General features: G+C 39.6%; 1 protein-coding gene and 1 long non-coding RNA gene across 51 annotated transcripts in view; one reads left to right on the top strand and one right to left on the bottom strand.

Annotated features, from left to right (window-relative positions):
* Positions 1-20,300, top strand: part of EPB41 (erythrocyte membrane protein band 4.1) — a 278,208-nt gene that overhangs the window by 215,777 nt on the left and 42,131 nt on the right. For 25 of the 50 annotated variants that reach the window (XM_077965593.1, XM_077965637.1, XM_077965626.1 and 22 more), the window contains 3 exons: positions 106-168; positions 5,042-5,218; positions 9,045-9,095. In XM_077965593.1, coding sequence (XP_077821719.1) covers positions 106-168; positions 5,042-5,218; positions 9,045-9,095 — 291 coding nt within the window. Of the gene's footprint in view, positions 1-105; positions 173-5,041; positions 5,219-9,044; positions 9,096-9,478; positions 12,899-20,300 lie in introns of those variants that run through there. The other 25 variants (XM_077965641.1, XM_077965611.1, XM_077965654.1 and 22 more) reach the window with 7 other exon arrangements.
* On the bottom strand, positions 2,997-18,309 carry LOC144334729 (uncharacterized). Its single transcript, XR_013404890.1, has 2 exons — positions 16,110-18,309; positions 2,997-4,235 (listed from the first exon to the last, which is right to left on the bottom strand). It is a non-coding gene; the product is annotated as an uncharacterized LOC144334729 (long non-coding RNA).

The following is a 20,300-nucleotide window of genomic DNA, read 5'->3' as shown; positions in this document are numbered from 1 at the left end:
TAAATTTTAAATATTTTTTGGTTTGCCAATTTTCAGTTTTTTCCCGCAAGAACAACATTTTAATTTTTTATGCTTTTCTGTTTTTCCCCCCTTTCATTTTCACAGAAAAAGAGAGAAAGACTAGATGGTGAAAACATTTATATCAGACATAGCAATTTAATGTTGGAGGTTTGTATGAACTTGAAGCTTATTTCAGTTGGTTGCCTGGAACCTTCTGCATTCTTTGCTGATCCCCTTTTCTTCATTCTTTGCTGCATTTGGTTTTGCATGCCATTGCATGAAGGAACTTTAGGTTTAAAATGCTTTTGCATGTTGGTGAACATGAAGATATGCAAACATCTCGCCTTCTGATTCTTTTTAGTTTCTGTCATACTTACCTGGAAAAATATATGATTGGGACTACCTCTACCTCTCATGGTTCCATTGTTTTACCCACCGTTAGAAAGTTCTACATCATTGCTAAAAGTTCCCTTAATTTTCCAAGAGTATAAACTTCCATGTGTCCCAAGATGCAAATTTGCACTATTCTTTCATTTTCTGAACTAAGAGAGTGTGAAAAAGTAGGGAATTCAAAATGGACTTAAAATATTGGAGATAATAGAAAAATGACAGAAGAACTGTCGGGGGGGGAAAAAGAAAGATATAAGAAGGAAAGAGGGGAGCCTAGCATTTAATGAGTAGTTACTATAAGATGGTTTAATCATAAAAACAGGCCTGTGGGTATGGGATTGTTATTTTAAAGATGAGAAAGTTGAAGCTCAAAGAGATTAAGTAATTTTCCTGTAGTCCCAGAACTGGAAAGCCAAGATGTGAGGATCTATCCAACTCTATTAAACCACACTGTTTTCCACTCAGAAACAGCAACATGCTGTCTGCTATAAGAGTTGTGAGATTATTTTCCCATTTTATTCAACATTGGTCATATATATACATATATATATACACACATGTATATATATATTTTTTGAGATGGCGTCTTGCTCTGTTGCCCAGTCTAGAGTGCAGTGGCATGATCTCGGCTCACTGCAAGCTCCGCCTCCCAGGTTCATGCCATTCTCCTGCCTCAGCCTCCCAAGTAACTGGAACTACAGGCGCCTGGCTAATTTTTTGTATTTTTTAGTAGAGATGGGTTTCATTGTGTTAGCCAGGATGGTCTCAATCTCCTGACCTCGTGATCCACCCGCCTTGGCCTCCCAAAGTGCTGGAATTACAGGCATGAGCCACCGCGCCTGGCCTATAAAGGAGATTCTTGAATTTCTGTTGTTTTTCTTATATATCCTCTAAGGAATTAGTTCTTTCATTGAAAATTACAACAGGGTAATGAGCATTTCTTTCTTTTTCTTTTCTTTTCTTTTTTTTTTTTTGAGACAGTCTGGCTCTGTTGCCCAGGCTGGAGTGCAGCGGCACGATCTCAGCTCACTGCAAGCTCCGCCTCCCGGGTTCAGGCCATTCTCCTGCCTCAGCCTCCAGAGTAGCTGGTACTACAGGCGCCCGCCACCACGCCCTGCTAATTTTTTCTATTTTTAGTAGAGACGGGGTTTCACTGTGTTAGCCAGGATGGTCTTGATCTCCTGACCTCATGATCTGCCCTCCTTGGCCTCCCAAAGTGCTGGGATTACAGGCATGAGCCACTGCGCCTGGCCTTTTTTTTTTTTTTTTTTTTTGAGGCAGGGTCTCACAGAATTACCCAGGCTGGAGTGCAGTGGCACAATCACTGCTTACTGCACACTCAGCCTCCTGGGCCCAAACAATCCTCCCATCTCAATCTCCTGAGTTGCTGGGGCTATGGGTGCACGCCACAATGCCCAGCTAATTTTTAAATTTTGGTAGAGACAGGATCTCAATATGTTGCCCAGGCTGGTCTTAAACTCCTGGACTCAAGTGATCCTTCTGCCTTAGCCTCCCAAAGTGCTGGGGTTACAGGCATGAGCCACTGGACCCAACCTAAACTTTAAAAACTAGATAGATCTCTGGCTTAATATATAGCCTCTAATAATTATTTAAACCTCATCTTATTCCTTGTCAATATCTGTATTTTGAGTACTTGTTACGTATAAAGGCTTTGAGAAAAATTATGCCCAGCCTTCATTAAACATGCATTGCATGGTGGGTGCAATACCAAGTGCTTTACATATATTTGTCTCGTTTAACATGAAGTTTTTCAAGGCTGGATCCTCAGATATTTCAAACTTAGCAACTAGATCTCTTTGTTTTAGCCCATATCTGAAACTAGACCTGAGTAGTTCCATCTTCAGAGACTAGGAAGAATAGTGAATGTTGGTTGATTTCCTTTATTTGGCAGTGTAACATCTTGAAATTCTAAACATGCATATTTCCTGACTAGTTCATCTTCAGTGCTTCCTCTTAACTGGAACCTGCAGTACCAATCATATATTTGTCATTTGTTTCATGAGGTGTGTTATGGCTTCTGAGACTCACAAAGTCCCTGTGTGTGATGTGTTTTTCCCTCAGCATTTCATTGACAGCCATGAGAGGGGATTTCTAAATAAGTGTGTTTGAAAATTAAAACCACTAACTGCCTTTTGAGAACATTTTATATTTAATGAAGTGTTTGGTTTGATTGCTGCTAAAATTATGAAGTGATAGGCATCAAAAAGTGTCTAACCTGAACACAGCCAAAGTAATTTGGCCATCATTCTTTAGTTATTATAAAGTTTTTCCCCAGTAAGGAAGTTCTCTCAAGTTATCTGTCACTCCAGCAGGCTTTTTTTTTTTTTTTTAAGCATCCCTCCTCCCTCTTCTCCTACCCCGCCCCCACTAATGCTTTGTTCTGGCACAAATAAGGTCGAGTTCATTTTTAGATCTACCGCCTCCTCCATCTCCCAGAGAGAACCTGTAGCAAGTTGTCTATGACAAATTCTATTTGGAACAGGTCCCTTTGAGATCTTAATTTTACTCTGTGCCCCCACAGGTTTCCAACAAAGCCAGCTAAGAAGGATGGAGAAAGCTCCCTCAGAAGCTACTGGTTTTACCAAAATATTTATTTTCTCAGGTTCCAAGCCAATCCGAAGCTAGGCAAGAAGAGTAGCAAATCACAAGTCTCTTATATTAAGAGGTTAACTCAGAGAGTTATCATTTTACATAGCATCTCTTGCTCATTTTTGTTTTGCTCTATTCACACTTTTAACCTTCCCAAATGTATTAAGTTGGTCTTGGCCCAAACAGATTTTAATTACCAGTGAGGAGCTGGGCCATGGGACCTTACATGCCTGGTGGGTCTGGTTGCTCAGTCTAACACTGGGTCTTTGAATGGGCTTGTTCATGCTTTTCTTTAGCTACTAGACATGCTTTTCTTGCTTTCAGCTAGAACAAAAGTGCAAACTGTTCTTTTCCCCATAGCGAAGTCCATATTCATAAAATATACTCACATTTCATCCCAACATGCGAAACATGCTCTTCTGGATGCTACAGGATCGCCCTTTTGGAGTTAGCTTTCTATTTGATCTTAAAGCAGGTATACATGGTTCAGTCTTGCAAAAATAAAAAGAAATAGACTAGTTAATGATTTTTCTGAATGAATATCTCCAGAATCAAAATTGTCTCACTGATTATTCTTATGCTGTTTTCCCTTTGACATTGCTTTTGAAAGAGTTTTATTTAGTTAAAACCTGTATTACCCTCAGAAAAAACTTTTAAGCAAAATTTTATTGACATGAATTCTAATTTTTTACCCCAATATAGCTGTTTCCTACAGAGCCAAAAAAGAAAGACTAAATCCAAAATTCACCCAGCATATTAGGAAATGTATTTAGCATTATGCTTTTCTTGGATACAGAGCTGCCTTGATATGTAATAAATTTTTTGCAGTCATCAAGTGATGGGCTCCCACATGTTTTGATCTCAAGCATAGATCTTTTAAGGTTTTTTGAAGTGTTGTTGGACAAAGAACGTTTGAATTTTTGTCTTCAAGTATATTTACCAGATTATTTTTGGCCAAGTCCCCTTTTTGAAAGTTGTTATATACCTCCTTTTACATAAACCTGAATATTATTTCTAGCTCATGCTTTATTAACCTAAGCTTTGTTCATTTCTCCCTGGAATATCCCTTTAATAGCTTGCCTGTACCTCAGGTTGCCCAATATTCAAATTTGCTAGAATATATACCTACTATGTACCCACAAAAATTAAAAAGAAAATTTAATCTGCTGGAACAGTTGAGTTATTTTAAATTGTCAAGGAGATATATAAAGTATTTGGTGAACTCTTAACTCACTCTCAATCCTTTGAAGGTCATTGGAAGAGGTCCCTGGTTTGAGTCATACTAAGTAATGAAGTGAAGGTGTTAGAGGCTAGAAAGCCTAAGGGTTTTAGTTTATGTGCATATTATTGACAAAGAAAAAATGTCATTGTGTTATATACCTCTGGGTGATTTTTCAGAGGTAGTAACAGTCAGCTCTGGAGCCTTTAACTAGGAATTTCAGTAATAAATTCTTACATCAAAAAAGGGCTATTCTTGTTTATCAAAAAGCAAAAACAGCCACCTAGTAATAGAGAAGTAAAACCATCTCCAGGTAGAAATAGAAGGATACTGTATGTTTGCAGCTCAACAAGACAAGACAGTCAATGGTGGATTGTATGTTTCACCATGCCTTCATTAAACAGTTTGTTTATCTATTGCTATCTCCATCCTCCTGAGCTGAGCCTAAAATAATTTCTTATCAAGCTGAGGCTAATTGAGTTGTGGAACTACCTTCTTGGGATGAGGAGTTAGAGATCTAGTGCTGTGTCACATGGGAAGAAGAGTCATAAATTAAGGCGTGAGTTCTTTATGGGTTATATAACTGCTAACAGCTATGGAGTTGTGATACTTCACAGCTTCCAAGAAAAGCACTTTATTTAAAGAAAAAAAAAGGCAAGCAAATATACCATGTTGTATATTTATAATCTGAATGCAGATTAGTAACATCTGTCCTGGATGTGGTGTGTTTTCTACCAGTGCCCAGTCTCTGACGGGTTGCCCTTGGTTATGTTGTTTGTCCTGATTATGTATTGTTTTGCATCTTTGTCCTTTCAACTATAGGATTTAGACAAGAGTCAAGAGGAGATCAGAAAACATCATGCTAGCATCAGTGAGCTGAAAAAGAACTTCATGGAGTCTGTACCAGAACCACGGCCTAGTGAATGGGATAAACGCTTATCCACTCACTCCCCCTTCCGAACTCTTAACGTCAATGGGCAAATCCCCACAGGAGAAGGAGTGAGTACTTTGTCCACATGACCAATTGTGAAAATGGAGGGAATAAATGTTTTTATGTATGAATATTCTGTATCTGAGAGAAAGCTTAGAGCTGAAATTTGGATTTGGTGCCTCACTATATTCATTGCTGCTTTAAGGCATTTGTAATCAAATACTTACTTTTTTTAAAGTCATATAGGCTACCCAGTCCAATTGTAGGAGCCATTTGGAGCCACCAGGAGATGATTAGCCTCTGAGAACTATCTCTGCAGCTACATGCTTCTGGCTAATGATTGTTTATAAACTGACCATAAGCCAGTAGAGGTTTATTTGTATTCAAACTGTGCCTTCAGGGACTCGAAAGTTTACTAAATTTAGGAAGTCAAAATAGGAAAGAGATTAGTCTTTTTAAAAAGCTTTATTTGCTTTGGGAGGCCGAGGCGAGTGGATCACGAGGTCAGAAGATCAAGACCATGGTGAAACCCCGTCTCTACTAAAAATACAAAAAAATTAGCCAGGCGTGTTGGCGGGCGCCTGTAGTCCCAGCTACTTGGGAGGCTGAGGCAGGAGAATGGCGTGAACCCGGGAGGCAGAGCTTGCAGTGAGCCGAGATCATGCCACTGCACTCCAGCCTGGGCGACAGAGTGAGACTCTGTCTCGGAAAAAAAAAAAAAAAAGCTTTATTTGAACATTTACACAACTTAGAAATATCTGAATGGTTCCCCACAATTATATAGTAAACCAAGGAGCCCCCTAAGCCAGAGAATTCAGATCTCCAAATATTAATTATTGTATTTCAATTTTAGAAAAACTGTGGGCTGGTCACCATGGCTCATGCCTGTAATCCCAGCACTTTGGGAGGCCAAGACAGGCGGATCGCTTGAGTCCAGGAGTTTAAGACCAGCCTGGGCAACATGGCAAAACCCCATCTCTACAAAAATTAGTCAGGTATAGTGGTGCGCACCTGTGTAGTCCAGCTATTCAGGGGGCTGAAACAGGAGGATTGCTTGAGCCAGGAGACCAAGGCTTCAGTGAGCCATGATTGCACCACTGCACTCCGGCTTGGGTGACAGAGTGAGACCCTGTCTCAAAAGAAAGGAAAAGGGGCCGGGCGCGGTGGCTCAAGCCTGTAATCCCAGCACTTTGGGAGGCCGAGACGGGCGGATCACGAGGTCAGGAGATCGAGACCATCCTGGCTAACACAGTGAAACCCCATCTCTACTAAAAAATACAAAAAAAAACTAGCCGGGCGAGGTGGCGGGCGCCTGTAGTCCCAGCTACTCAGGAGGCTGAGGCAGGAGAATGGCGTAAACCCGGGAGGTGGAGCTTGCAGTGAGCTGAGATCCGGCCACTGCACCCCAGCCTGGGCGACAGAGCAAGACTCCGTCTCAAAAAAAAAAAAAAAAAAGAAAGGAAAAGGAAAACTATTTATTTTATCTTTATGAGTAACATTAAACTTTTAATACACTGTTGTGTGAGATAGTCACAATTAGAGCTCAGGGGCTCTTCTTTTTCTTTTATTGTTATCATTACCTATTTTAGAAATCCTACATCTGGGCCGGGCGTGGTGGCTCACACCTGTAATCCCAGCACTTTGGGAGGCTGAGGTGGGCGGATCACTAGGTCAGGAGTTCGAGACCAGCCTGGCCAGCATGGTGAACCCCGTATCTACTAAAAATACAAAAATTAGCCGGGCATGGTGACGCATGCCTGTAATCCCAGCTACTCAGGAGGCTGAGGTAGGAGAATTGCTTGAACCTGGGAGGCGGAGATTGCAGTGAGCCGAGATCGCGCCACTGCACTCCAGATAGGGCAACAGAGTGAGACTCCGTCTCAAAAAAAAAAGAAAAAGAAAAAAAGAAATCCTACATCTGAATAAATGAATCTGTTAAACATTTAATGAAAATATCTTGAAAGTTACCATGAACATATACCCCAAAAGTTTTTATCTTTAGTCAGTACAAATGAAATATTTATATAGTCACAATCACTCAATAAGTGATTATGATTTAAAAATTATGTGCTTGTTTTTCCCCGAAAACAATAGCAGTTCTAGTTAAAAAAGGTAAAGTGATGTCTTAATAATTTTAAAACTTTTTTTTTCTTTTTTTGAGATGGAGTTTCGCTCTTGTTGCCCAGGCTGGAGTGCAATGGCATGATCTCGGCTCACTGCAACCTCCACCTCCCGGCTTCAAGTGATTCTCCTGCCTTAGCCTCCCTAGTAGCTGGGATTACAGGCGCCTGCCTCCACGCCCAGCTAATTTCTTGTATTTTTAGTAGAGATGGGGTTTCACTACCTTGGCCAGGGTGGTCGCGAACTCCTGACCTCAGGCGATCCACCTGCCTCAGCCTCCCAAAGTACTGAGATTACAGGCATGAGCCACCGCACCTGGCTAAAACTTTTTTTTTGTTTGTTTGTTTAATTTTCAGAATTTATGGTAAACTATCCAAATTATTATTTAGTTTCTGGAACTGGAGAAGGTAGTAAAAGTTGGTTCACAGGCTGGGCGTGGTGGCTCACGCCTATAATCCTAGCACTTTGGGAGGCTGAGGCGGGCGGATCACTTGAGGTCAGGAGTTTGAGACCAGCCTGGCCAACATGGCGAAATCCCATCTCTACAAAAAATACGAAAAAATTAGCCGGGCATGGTGGCATGTGCCTGTAATCTCAGCTACTTGGGAGGCTGAGGCAGGAGAATCGCTTGAACCCAGGAGGCAGAGATTGCAGTGAGCCGAGATCACGCCACTACACTCTAGCCTAGGCAACAGAGCAAGACTCCGTCTTAAAAAAAAAAAAAAAAAAGTTGGTTCACAAAGGGTACTTTTTGTATTTTTCAAAGTGTGACTAAAACTGGCTAACAGTTCTCCAGACAGAGCTGAACCAGTTTCACAAATAAGGCTGGAGAATACCTGAGTAATGGGCAGCTAGATATACCAGGGATGATAGGATGCTATTGTTTGCTACTTACTGTCCTCTCAGCCTCCATTTTCTATAAATGGACATTAGTTTTATGTTCTAAATCTAGAGCATGTATCCTGAACTGAGACAATAACTCTGCTTTCTGGGCAAGACCACTGTTTTCAGTGTCAGTAGGATACTTAATTTTGATGTATCTCTACTAATAAGAGTCATAAAGGGTCTAGTAGTTCTGGTTGTGGCTTGATTTGATTTAGAGGGTCTGGCTAGTCAAAACCGAATTGAACAATTCTGAACAAGTAATTTATCATATTGGGCCTCAGTTTATGGAGTAGATGATCTTTAAGGTCCCTGTGAACTCTAAAATTCTGTAAGTCTGTGACTCCATGAGAAAATGCCTTGTCGCTGTTTCACCTGGTTAGCCCAGTCTGCAAACTATAACTGCGTATTTTCTAGAAGTTTTCTTTTTGACTCTGTGCAAGTAATAAAAGATGCTCAACTACTTTGAAAAAGTAACTTGGTACTCTCTTGGATGAGGTTGAGTAAATTTGAATTGGTCTCCGTTTCCAGAAATTATCTTACGTCTTTTAATAGAAACCTTTCAGAAATCTTCTCAGGGTTGGTTTTGGGAATGGTGATGTCATTCTGTGTTCTTTAAAGAAATAACTTTTTATAAACTAAACAAGATCCATGGGAGTACTTGAACAATTTTAGCTCTATGCTATTATCCCTGTAAAGGAATAGTGGAATAAATAAGCACTGTATTATGGTGACCTTTAATATTGGGTAATTCCACTTTCTGGCATATCTTACTTTTTCTTTAACAATTGGGATACTATTTCTGTTCTCTGGGGATACCTCTTCCACCTTTGATGGTATTGTTGTTGCATTGCAAGGCAACTGAATTTTATATAATTTGTGTATGACCAGGTGAAGAAAACTTCTATGCTTCCCTCGGAAAGAAAGGTTGGTGGGCCAGAGGTAAAGCTGCTGTTATGACGTGTGCTTCTCAATCAGAATTTGCTCTTGTCATGGCACTAAGCAGATAATCCCCCCAGAACTGAACAACAGCTGCTGAATACTTTTTTTTTCTTTTGGCTCTACTAGTAAATTCACACCCACAGCCTTTCGGCCTAACACATAACACTTCCACTGCTGCAGCTTTTGCAGCTTTCAATTTGCTTATTTCGGCGCATGGCTGGTTGAAAAGCTGCATGAAGATAAAAATATGTATTCAGAGAGAAAATGAATTTAATTATACCCTATTCTTTTTATGTTGTCTTTCTTCTCCCCCTTTATTTTCTTTCAAAAATCATTGTAATTTTGCATCCTTTCTTTTCCTTTTTTTCTTTTTTGCTGATCAGTCCCCTAGCTACTTTCTCACTGATACATATCACTTAGGGGTGTGCAAAGAACCAGTGTTGAACTTCCAAACTGATCAGAGAAGGCTAGCTCAACTGAGAGAACTTAGAGCCAAGTTTTTCCTTTCATAGATAACATCTGTCTTGACTATGGATACCAGAGTACAGAAATTGCAGGGGGAAGAAAAACTTCTCAATTGGACAATTGGGGAGAAAAATCTTTCCTTAAAAGTGTCAAAAGCATTTGCTTAAAGTAATGTATAAACCTTCATGATGGTCATTATTATTTATTTGTTTTGGTGAACCTTGGAGGGACATTATAAACTTTTATACTTTTTGTTTTTCTTTCGCAGTCTTTAAAAGGTATGAGATTAAGATTTTTATTTCTTGAGCAAAAATTAATTGCTATACTGAATGAACTGTTGCAGTTTTTAAAGTCTATATGAAGAGACGTAAGGATTACTTTTTATATTCTGCCATTCTATTTGTAATAAAAGTAACTTTTTTTTTTTTTTTTTTCCTGAGACGGACTCTTGCTGTGTCCCCTAGGCTCGAGTGCAGTGGTGCAATCTCAGCTCACTGCAACCTCTGCCTCCCGGGTTCAAGCAATTCTCCTGCCTCAACCTCCTGAGTAGCTAGGATTACAGGCATGTGCCACCACGCCCGACTAATTTTTGTATTTTTAGTAGAGACGGAGTTTCACCACGTTGGCCAGGCTGGTCTCGAACTCCTGACCTCATGATCTGCCCACCTCAGCCTCCCAAAGTGCTGTGATTACAGGCATGAGCCACGACACCCAGCCAAAAATAACTTTTATGATGGCAAGAAAAATGCTTCATTATTGGCATTGCCCAATTAGTGATTGGCAGCACCAAAGTAATAGAAAATGACCTAAAATTCATATGTGAATATCCTCAAAGGAAAAATAAATAACATAACAAGGGGAAAGCCAGTGATCCCTTTAACTTTCAGTTCTAGTGTTCATTCACTCAAAAAGGTGTCTATTGAGCACCCTACTATGTTACAGAAACTTTGCCAGGATAAATTGCCAAAATAAAGTAAAGCTAAAATGAAGAGTGTCTAAAAGATCTTTCCAAATCCTTTGCACATCCCCAAGTATCATTTTTGAGCATTTTCCATCTGTCATTTTGTTCATCTTATTCTGTCTTTCTTGATCTTCTACTGTGAAAGCAGACACAGGAACGTGCTCTGTTAGTACAGGATGAAGAGAAAATTAAAAGGCAAGAAAGATCTACTGAAAGAGCCTTGCCCCAGCAAGAAAATGAAGAAATTCTTCCCAAGGTTTCTATTCCAATCCCTGAGGATCACAAGTCTCTCAAAAAGTGTCACCTCTACTTTAGTACTTTTCCATCTCCTCGTATTCCTTTCATGATGTCTTTTCTCGTGGTCCTTGTGTTGGCTGTTTGGTGGTTGGTCTTTCTGTGATCAGAAAACAGGGTGCTCATCTGAAGTGTCAAGACCATTGAACTTTTGTCCTTGGCTTCAACTGTGTTATTGCTGTATGATGCCCTCTGATCTTGATAGTTCACTGTCCTAGGGGAGCCCTTGTGATCATTTTTCTGTCAAATGTTACTCTTTGTAGATTATGTATTGTGGGGTACAAAGGAGTAGCAATGGACTGCCCAAAGCCAGCTTTTCTGCACTGAATTTTAACAAATTTAAACAAATCAGAATTAAGCATATGGCAGGTTGGTAATCTTCCCAAAAGCTTTGACTCCTTTATCCTGCATGTTTGCTGTTTACTATTGTTATGTCCTCCCATCCAAAGTCTCACACAAACCAGGATACTCTCTAGATACATTTGATGGAATATTTTCCTAATCCTCTAGAGTCATTTGTTTGGCATGGGCTTCATAGTTTAAGAAAAAATTTCAACTTACTAACCTTTCAGAAGCCTTAAAATGATAACGTTTTAATCTACAAATCCATAACCACTCCTTTTCTTAGGATATCAAACCAGTATAAACAAAAAAAACCCTTTTTCTGGAAAAGGGCTTTTGACTTCTGTGGCCTTTTTATGAGTATTTCTGAGCTGTACAGGGACAGACAACTTTATCCTGCCTGCTGTATAGAAGAGATCTTCAAAGATTAAATGCCATCTTTTCACAAGTAGAGTGTTGATATGGTTTAAGGAAAATGGTGCTGGTGCCCCTTAGCCTCCAGCCAGGACTGAAATTCTCAGACTACTCTACCTATCCTTAAAAGTCCTGGAACACAGATTTACTCAAGATCTGTACATAAACAAACCCTTCTCTGAATTAAGATACTGTGTTACTTCTTTATGGCTTTGCTAATTATATTGCTAGTAGCAATAGTTAGCCATTGCTAAGCTTAAAATATATATTGATATACTTTGTTTTCCTGATATACTTCAGACCTGTTTGTTCTTGCACTTGTGTTGAAATCAACTGTTTTTAATCAATGGCTTTGTGACCTCAAGTTCTGTTGTGACAAGTATGTGTCCTCTGTTTGCATGTTGACTTCTAAGACTTACCTGAAGTAAATATGAGCACTCTCTCTCTCTCTCTTCAGGACACAACTCACATGCCTAACCTGTTATTTTTTACCTCAATATTGATGAAACCTTGCATGTAGCTTGCTTTTTATGGCACTTGAATGTACCAATATGGATGATTTGGTTAATGTCTCAAATATTTGTTTTGAAATCTGAGTTTATAGGGTTATCAAATTAAGATTATTATACTTTGTTTTACTTCTCCATGCTATTCAGTTGATGAAACTTCTAAACAAGACTTTTTATTTTTGAGAAGATGGCCTCCTAGAGCAAAAAAAGAGAACAGTAAAGACAAGAATCTTTTGTCCTTCAACATCTACCAGTATTGTTCTCTTGTCTCTGGAGACATGTAGAAATAATTATCTGGTGTTTCCTGGTTAAAACTGCTACACTGTCATTATAGGCTTTCCCAAGAAATGGAAAAAGAAGCAAGGACCAGGTTAAAATTTAAAATTTGGTGTGCGTATATATCTTTTATGTCACAGGCTATGTCTATTTATGATATATATTTTGTAAATAAGCATATTTATTGATTCACTCATAATAAGAGGGACCTGAAATATTACAAAGCTGTTCACTACCACAGAAAGTTATAATCATAAGTACTCTCTTTTATCTGGGAAATAAAGGTACAAGAGTTTTCCTTAATGAAATAGCAAATGGAACTGTAGACTTTGTTAGATTATTTTAAATCTTTTTTTAAGGAATTGAAAGGAAATAATCAGAACTTTATTTATACTTTTATAACTGTTTCAGATTATAATTCCTGAATTTCCAGTTTTCATCCTTATACACAGCTTTTTATTAATTACTATTGTAAACTTCACCCTGAATTTTGTTTCTCTTTGTATTGGAGTTATTCCAAGTCCATTAAAAGTCTAAGCCAATGATACTTTTCAGTTTTCTGAAATGCAACAAGAGTCCTCGGAGATCTTTATTGAGAGTCAAAGGAGAGGCCATTTCTTCTATCAATAGGGTGAGAATGATTAAGAGGAGAATGGCTAAGCCCTTGTATTGGATGAAGCTGACCAATGCAGACTCAAAAGTTAGCATCACAATTATCAGAGGAAAAATATTGGGCATTCCAGCTTTGTATTAGCTAAAGGTAATACTGTCAATATTTGCAAGATATTGACCGGGCATGGTGGCTCACACCTGTAATCCCAGCACTTTGGGAGGGGGTGAGGCGGGCAGATAAATAGGCCGGGCATGGTGGCTCACACCTGTAATCCCAGCACTTTGGGAGGGGGTGAGGCGGGCAGATCCCCTGAGGTCAGGAGTTCAAGACCAGCCTGAGCAATATGGTGAAACTCTGCCTCTACTAAAAATACAAAAATTAGCTGGGAATGGTGGTGCACACCTGTAATCCCAGCTACTAGGGAGGCTGAGGCAGGAGAATTGCTTGAACCTGGGAGGCAGAGATTGCAGTGAGCCAAGATCACGCCACTGTACTCCAGCCTGGGTGATAGAGTGAAACTCCATCTCAAAAAAAAAAAAAAAAAAGGTGTAAATAGTCTTGGTTTCCTTCCTTCATTTTCAGTACCAGAGGCAAATTCTAATACATAGTGGTGTTACCCTGATTCAGCTGCTGCTTCTTTTTTTTTTTTTTTTTTTTTTTGAGTCGGAGTCTTGCTTTGTTGCCCAGGCTGAGTGCAGTGGCGCGATCTCGGCTCGCTGCAAGCTCCACCTCCCGGGTTCACACCATTCTCCTGCCTCAGCCTCCCAAGTAGCTGGGACTACAGGCGCCTGCCACCACGCCTGGCTAATTTTTTGTATTTTTAGTAGAGACGGGGTTTCACCGTGTTAGCCAGTTTGGTCTCAATCTCCCAACCTCATGATCTGCCCGTCTCGGCCTCCCAAAGTGCTGGGATTACAGGAGTGAGCCACCGCGCCTACCCTGATTCAGCTTCTTAATGGCAAGTTGATAAATAAATAATTTGGACTAAAGGCATCAATACAGACCAGTATAATATTTTGGATTTTTTGCCTTGGTTTTGTCATTATTCATTTCTAGGGTGACTCTGAGAGTACTAGAGTCACCCTAGTTAACTACTTGGTGCCCAGATTTCCACCTAGTAATGTGGAGACAAACCTACCTCATGAGAATGAATATGTAATAAATTCCAGGAACCAGAGACCCTGGTTGTCATTCAATTCTTGGTCTTTTGGGAGCTGGGAAGATGAAAATTTAAAAAAACACAAACATACATTAACTTCTTTTTATTTTGAAAGTAAGTAGTTAAATAGCTGTGTTTATTTCCATCTACTCCTTACTGATATTTGACCACTTTACTAAGATGTCTTTCCAAATTTATCCCTAATAAATTCATCTTATCCAAATGGTATGATTAGAGTGGATCATACTTGAAAATAAACCAAGCATCTATATTTTGGACCTATCTTTCAGCCATTTTCTTTTATGCTAACACTTGCAATATGAAGGGAATTGTTTGCATGGGTCAAGTTTTCTGCTTATTTACATCTTCAGTAAAAGTTTTTTTTTTTGTTTTTTTTGTTTTTTTTCTTTTTTTTGAGACGGAGTCTCGCTCTGTCGCCCAGGCTGGAGTGCAGTGGCCGGATCTCAGCTCACTGCAAGCTCCGCCTCCCGGGTTCACGCCGTTCTCCTGCCTCAGCCTCCCGAGTAGCTGGGACTACAGGCGCCCACAACTGCGCCCGGCTAATTTTTTGTATTTTTAGTAGAGACGGGGTTTCACCGTGGTCTCGATCTCCTGACCTTGTGATCCGCCCGCCTCGGCCTCCCAAAGTGCTGGGATTACAGGCGTGAGCCACCGCGCCCGGCCTCAATAAAAGTTTTGAAGGGAAAAGATGCTGACTCTGTTGACCAAGATTAGACCGGATATTATACATGGAATAGATTTCCAGTTGGCATCCTAAAACCTAGTACATTTCTTTCTACTAAATATTATAAATTTTACTCTGAAATTTCTTTGGATATAATAACCCAATTCACTTTCTCCTAGTTTCCTAAGTCACTTCTGTAATACTTCTTAAAGATAAGCCTGTAGTACTTCCTATAGATAAGCATATAGGACACATGAGGCATTAGAGATCTAATTAATTTTAAGAAGGTATTATGGAGCAAAAATTATACTTGTGGTTTACCCAGTGTAAATACCATGTGTTTACAAAAGGAAAACAGGGCAAAATTAATGTGAGAGATGGTCTTATTGTTGCTTTTATTTTTTCGCCAAGGGTTTTGAATACAGTAAAGATATACAAAACTTGTTGACAGAGTTGCCTTCCCTTACGTTCCGCTTCACAGAAATTATAAAATCCCAAACTATAGCATTCTCTACAGCTTTGAAAATGACTATTATATTGTTTTTATTATACATAGAAACTTCACTTTTTTTCATATACTCAAATTACACCATTTGTAATATTGGTACTAGAAACTACAACTCCTTATTCTTATTCTGTTTTGTGTGGCATGTGGCATTACCGTATCTGCTTCCTCTACACTTTAGTGGATAATATTAATAGACCACTCTCATTTCTGCTGCTATTACTCCTCATGCCTTAGTGTCTCCTTTTACTGCAGCAGAGTATGACACAAAAAGAAACACATTGGTGCAGATTAAAAGCATACCTGAAATGGTTAAGGCAGTATGGAATTAGAGTTAGAAAGCCATACAAAGTTAGGCTAGAGGAAGAGCAGTGGCTATGATCAACAATTATAAATTCATGGAGGATTCCTTTTGGTAAACAAAACTCCTATTATCCTAGAACTTGAAAGACAAAAAGAAGATAAAGTAGTTTATTCCCACAGATCAGAAATGCAGGCTAAAAGCCAAATAACTTGAATAATAGCTTAAGGAGATCAAGACCATCCTGGCTAATTCCGCCTCTACTAAAAATACAAAAAATTAGCTGGGCGTGGTGGCGGGCGCCTGTAGTCCCAGCTACATGGGAGACTGAGGCAGGAGAATGGCATGAACCCGGGAGGTGGAACTTGCAGTGAGCCGAGATTGCGCCACTGCACTCCAGCCTGGGCAACAGAGCGAGACTCCAGTCTCAAAAAAAAAAAAAAAAAAAATCTTTTGTGATTGAAATCCTAGGCCAGGCACGGTGGCTCACACCTGTAATCCCAGCACTCGGAAGGCCGAGTTGGGCAGATCACCTGAGGTCAGGAGTTTGAGACCACCCTGGCTAACATGATGAAACCCTATCTCTAAAAATACAAAAGTTAGTTGAGTGTGGTGTCAGGCATCTATAATCTCAACTCCTCGGGAGGCTGAGGCAGGAGAATCACTTGAACCCAGGAGGTAGAGGTTGCAGTGAACTGAGATCACGCCATTGCACTCCAGCCTGGGCAACAGAGCAAGATTCTGTCTCAAAAAAAAGAAAAATCCTAGAAGGCAGCAGTGTCTTACCCTTTAACATAGAATCCTGTTTTGGGTAAATAATAGAATAACTCTGACATTTGAAAGATTAAAAGGTAGGAGAAAGCACAGAATCCCAACTATCTTTTCTTGTCTCAAAAGCAACAAAGGCAGGTGAGCCTCTCATTTTCTTATCTACTACCTCTTTAAAGAAAAGTCTTCATAAGATCCTATCAGTAAAACACATAGAAAAAGATTTAAGGGGATAACATAGCCACCATTTATTTTATTCATTTATTTTATTTGTCACCCGCCAGCAAAGTACTCTATTATATATTACAAGGATGCAAAAAATCAGCATTATCAGAATTTTAGGGATTGGATAGGATCCTAATTCAATTCCTCTCTCTTCCAGTGCTTGACTCTTCTCTACAATATCATTTAGAGATTTGGAGGCCAGTCTTGCAGTCTTTGTTTCAATATCTCCTGAGATAACATATTACATCTTTGGACAATTCTGAATTTGTATATAAATCATTCACATATTAAGTGAAAATCTGTTTCCCTGTAGCTTTCACTCACTGATCCTGAATGGAGGCATTTTAAAGAATTTTCTATCTTTTTCCACATTACTTCTTCACATACTTAAAGGTAACTCTCATGTTGAAACTAGTCACTATTCTTACCCTCAGACAAGTTACCATCTGCTATTCAGATCTATTCCAGTCTTCCTCCTAGCATGTCATCCTCCTTTCTTCTTTTCTAACTTTCCTTGTTTTAACAGCTTTTTCTTTTTGGCTATGTTGCCCACTGTGGATTATTCAGCTTTATGTCCCTATAAATTGACATTCTCTCTCCAAAAAATTTTGAAATTTCTGGCATTCCCAGCTTCTTCGTAGATAACACAGGCTTTGGAATTTTTTTAGATAAAAGAGTAGAGGTGGTCTAGTTTTCTAGCTTTGCGAGTTTCATGTAGCCCAGAATCTGTTGACAAGGTAGTATCACTGTTATATTTTGAGGAAGCACACTACCAAAGCCTGCATTCTAAGTTTGCTTTCCTTCTGTGATAGTCTGAGTAACCTTTACATACTTGAGTGGTCCCCAAGTGATTCAGTTTATACCAGTGTGATGATAAAATTATGGAAATGTACTTTCTGCTTAACATTCTGATTATGATTTATACCCCACTAGAAAAAGTGATATTAAATATTTGAAGTATTGTTAATACATCTCTTTTGTGCCTTTCTCCTCAAAACTATGAGATTCTCAAAGGTAAGAAGCTCTTTAGACCAAGCATGGTGGCTCATGCCTGTAGTCCCAGCTACTAAAGAGGTTGAGGCAGAAGGATTGCTTGAGCCCGGGAGCTCAAGGCTGCAGCGAGCCATGATCACACCATTTCTCCCCAGCCTGGGCGACACAGCATGACACTGTCTCTAAAAAATTTTTAAATAAAAATAGGCTTTGATTTTGCCAGTCTGTAACTTTTGTATCCCAGCTACCACATTGCCTTGTATATAACAAATAATATTTATTAAACTGAATTAAATGATTAATCACAGATGGCAATGGCTAAATAACTTTTCACATAGAATCTCTTGTACTGGTACATAAATTTGTGCTAAACTAATCGCCATATGCCCAATCATTATATGCAGGTAACTCAGAAACCCTATATCCAGCCCAGAAGCCACTTTCTCTCTTGTTAATCCTGTAATATGGTCCCTTGTTTATTCAAGGAATCTAGTATACCGCTATGGTAGGTGTCAGTTTCTATTGTTAATGCCTTGTAACTTGGTTCAATTAAAAGCTCTTATCCAGCTGGCCTTGGTGGCACAAGCCTGTAGTCCCAGCTACTCTGGAGGCTGAGGCAGGAGGATCACTTGAGCCTGGGAATTCCACTCCAGCATGGGCAACATAGCAAGACCCCATCTCAAAACAACAACAACAAAAAAAAGGCTCTTATGCATTTACCACAGGTAATCAGCTCTAGAACATATTACCAAGAATAGAGTACACATCTGTATAAATAAACTCATCTCGGATAAGTGTGATATCATAAAAGGAACATTTATATTTATCTAAAATACATTGCAGAGGGCAATTTGACACTTTTTTTCTTGTGTTTTATGTGATATAGAAACATCAACTATATCAAAACTCTTATGGGTTTTGATATATTTGGAGTATCAGGAGTAGGCAAACTTTTTCTGTAAAGTGCCAAATAATAAATATTTTAGGCTTTGCAGGCTATATGTCTGTCACAACCACTCAGCTTTGCCATTATAGAGTGAAAGTAGTATAGATAACACGTGAAATGAATGTGATTATGCTCCAATCAAACTTTATTTATGGACACTGAAATTTAAATTTTATATAATTTTACATATTACTAAATATTATTCTATTAGTTTCCTAACCATTTTAAAATGTAAATACCATTCTTAGCTCATAGCAATACAAAAATAAGGAGAGGGTGGCTGGGCGCAGTGGTTCACGCCTGTAATCCCAGCACTTTGGGAGGACAAGATGGGCCGATCATTTAAGGTCAGGAGTTTGAGACCAGTTTAGCCAACATGGTGAAACCTCATCTCTACTAAAAATACAAAAATTAGCCAGGTATGGTGGTGCACACCTATGATCTCAGCTATTTGGGAGACTGAGAATCGCCTGAACCTGGGAGGCAGACATTGCAGTAAGCCAAAATTGCACCACTGCACTCCAGCCTGGGTGAAAGAGCAAGATTCTGTCTCAAAAAAAAAGGAGAGGGTGAGATTTGGCCTACTGCTTATAGTTTGCGGACCCCTGATACAGACCAGAAAAGTGGTTTATTACATTTGCTGCCTTTGTACTGTTTTGGAGAGTAGCAGTTGGGATCTTAGCATCTTCATTCAGTGTCAAAGTATTTTTTGTCTTACTTATGATTAGAAATGGAAAACAAAAGATGAGACATTCATTTCTATTTATTGAGCAGTCAGGGTACAGCTGAACTGTAATCTAAAATACATACTGCTGGGCACAGTGGCTCATGCCTGTAATCCCAGCACTTTGGGAGGCTGAGGCAGGAGGATCGCTTGAGGCCAGGAGGATCACTTGGGTCCAGGAGTTCAAGACACATCTCTATCAAAACAAAAATTAGCTGGGCATGATGGTGTGCCTGTAGTCCCAGCTACACAGGAGCCTGAGGTAAGAGGATCATTTGAACCTAGGAGTTTGAGGTTGCACTGAGCTATAATCATGCCACTGCACTCCAACCTGAGCAAGAGCAAGACCCCATCTCTACAAAAAAATAAATAATAAAATATGTACTGTAACCACCACAGCACCCTGTTTCTGCCAGTTTTCCAAATTGCATTGTGTTAACTGTGGTGTTATATTCAGTGATGATCCTGGATATCCCCTTCATTTGATTTGTATTTTAAGGATCTACCTCCATTTCCCCCTAAGGAATAAAGAAACCACAATTCCCAAATTCACCTTTTCTTTAGCCAAGTTTTAGAGATATATAATGAACATGGTAAAGAAAGTAAAATGATGTATTTTTTTTGTTTGTTTATTTTTGGGTTTTTTTGACACAGTTTCTCTCTTGTTGCCCAGGCTGGAGTGCAATGGTGCGATCTCGGCTCACAGCAACCTCCGCCTCTTGGGTTAAAGTGATTCTCCTGCCTCAGCCTCCAGTAGCTGGGATTACAGGCGCCCACCACCATGCTCGGCTAATTTTTTGTATTTTTAGTAGAGATGAGGTTTCGTCATATTGGCCAGGCTGGGCTTGAACTCCTGAACTCAGGTGATCCACCTGCCTCAGCCTCCCAAAGTGCAGGGATTACAGGCATGAGCCACCTCGCCTGGCCAGAAAAATGATTTTTACTCTGAGCTTTTGGTATACTTTAGTGTTTTAAGCGCTGGTATAAATTTAAGATTGGGGGCTGGGCATGGTGGCTCACGCCTG

The sequence above is a fragment of the Macaca mulatta genome, chromosome 1 (genome assembly GCF_049350105.2).
Source record: "Macaca mulatta isolate MMU2019108-1 chromosome 1, T2T-MMU8v2.0, whole genome shotgun sequence".
NCBI classification, from domain to species: Eukaryota; Metazoa; Chordata; class Mammalia; order Primates; family Cercopithecidae; genus Macaca; species Macaca mulatta.
Note: the sequence above shows the minus strand (reverse complement) of the source record. Positions and strands in the feature narration are given on the sequence as shown.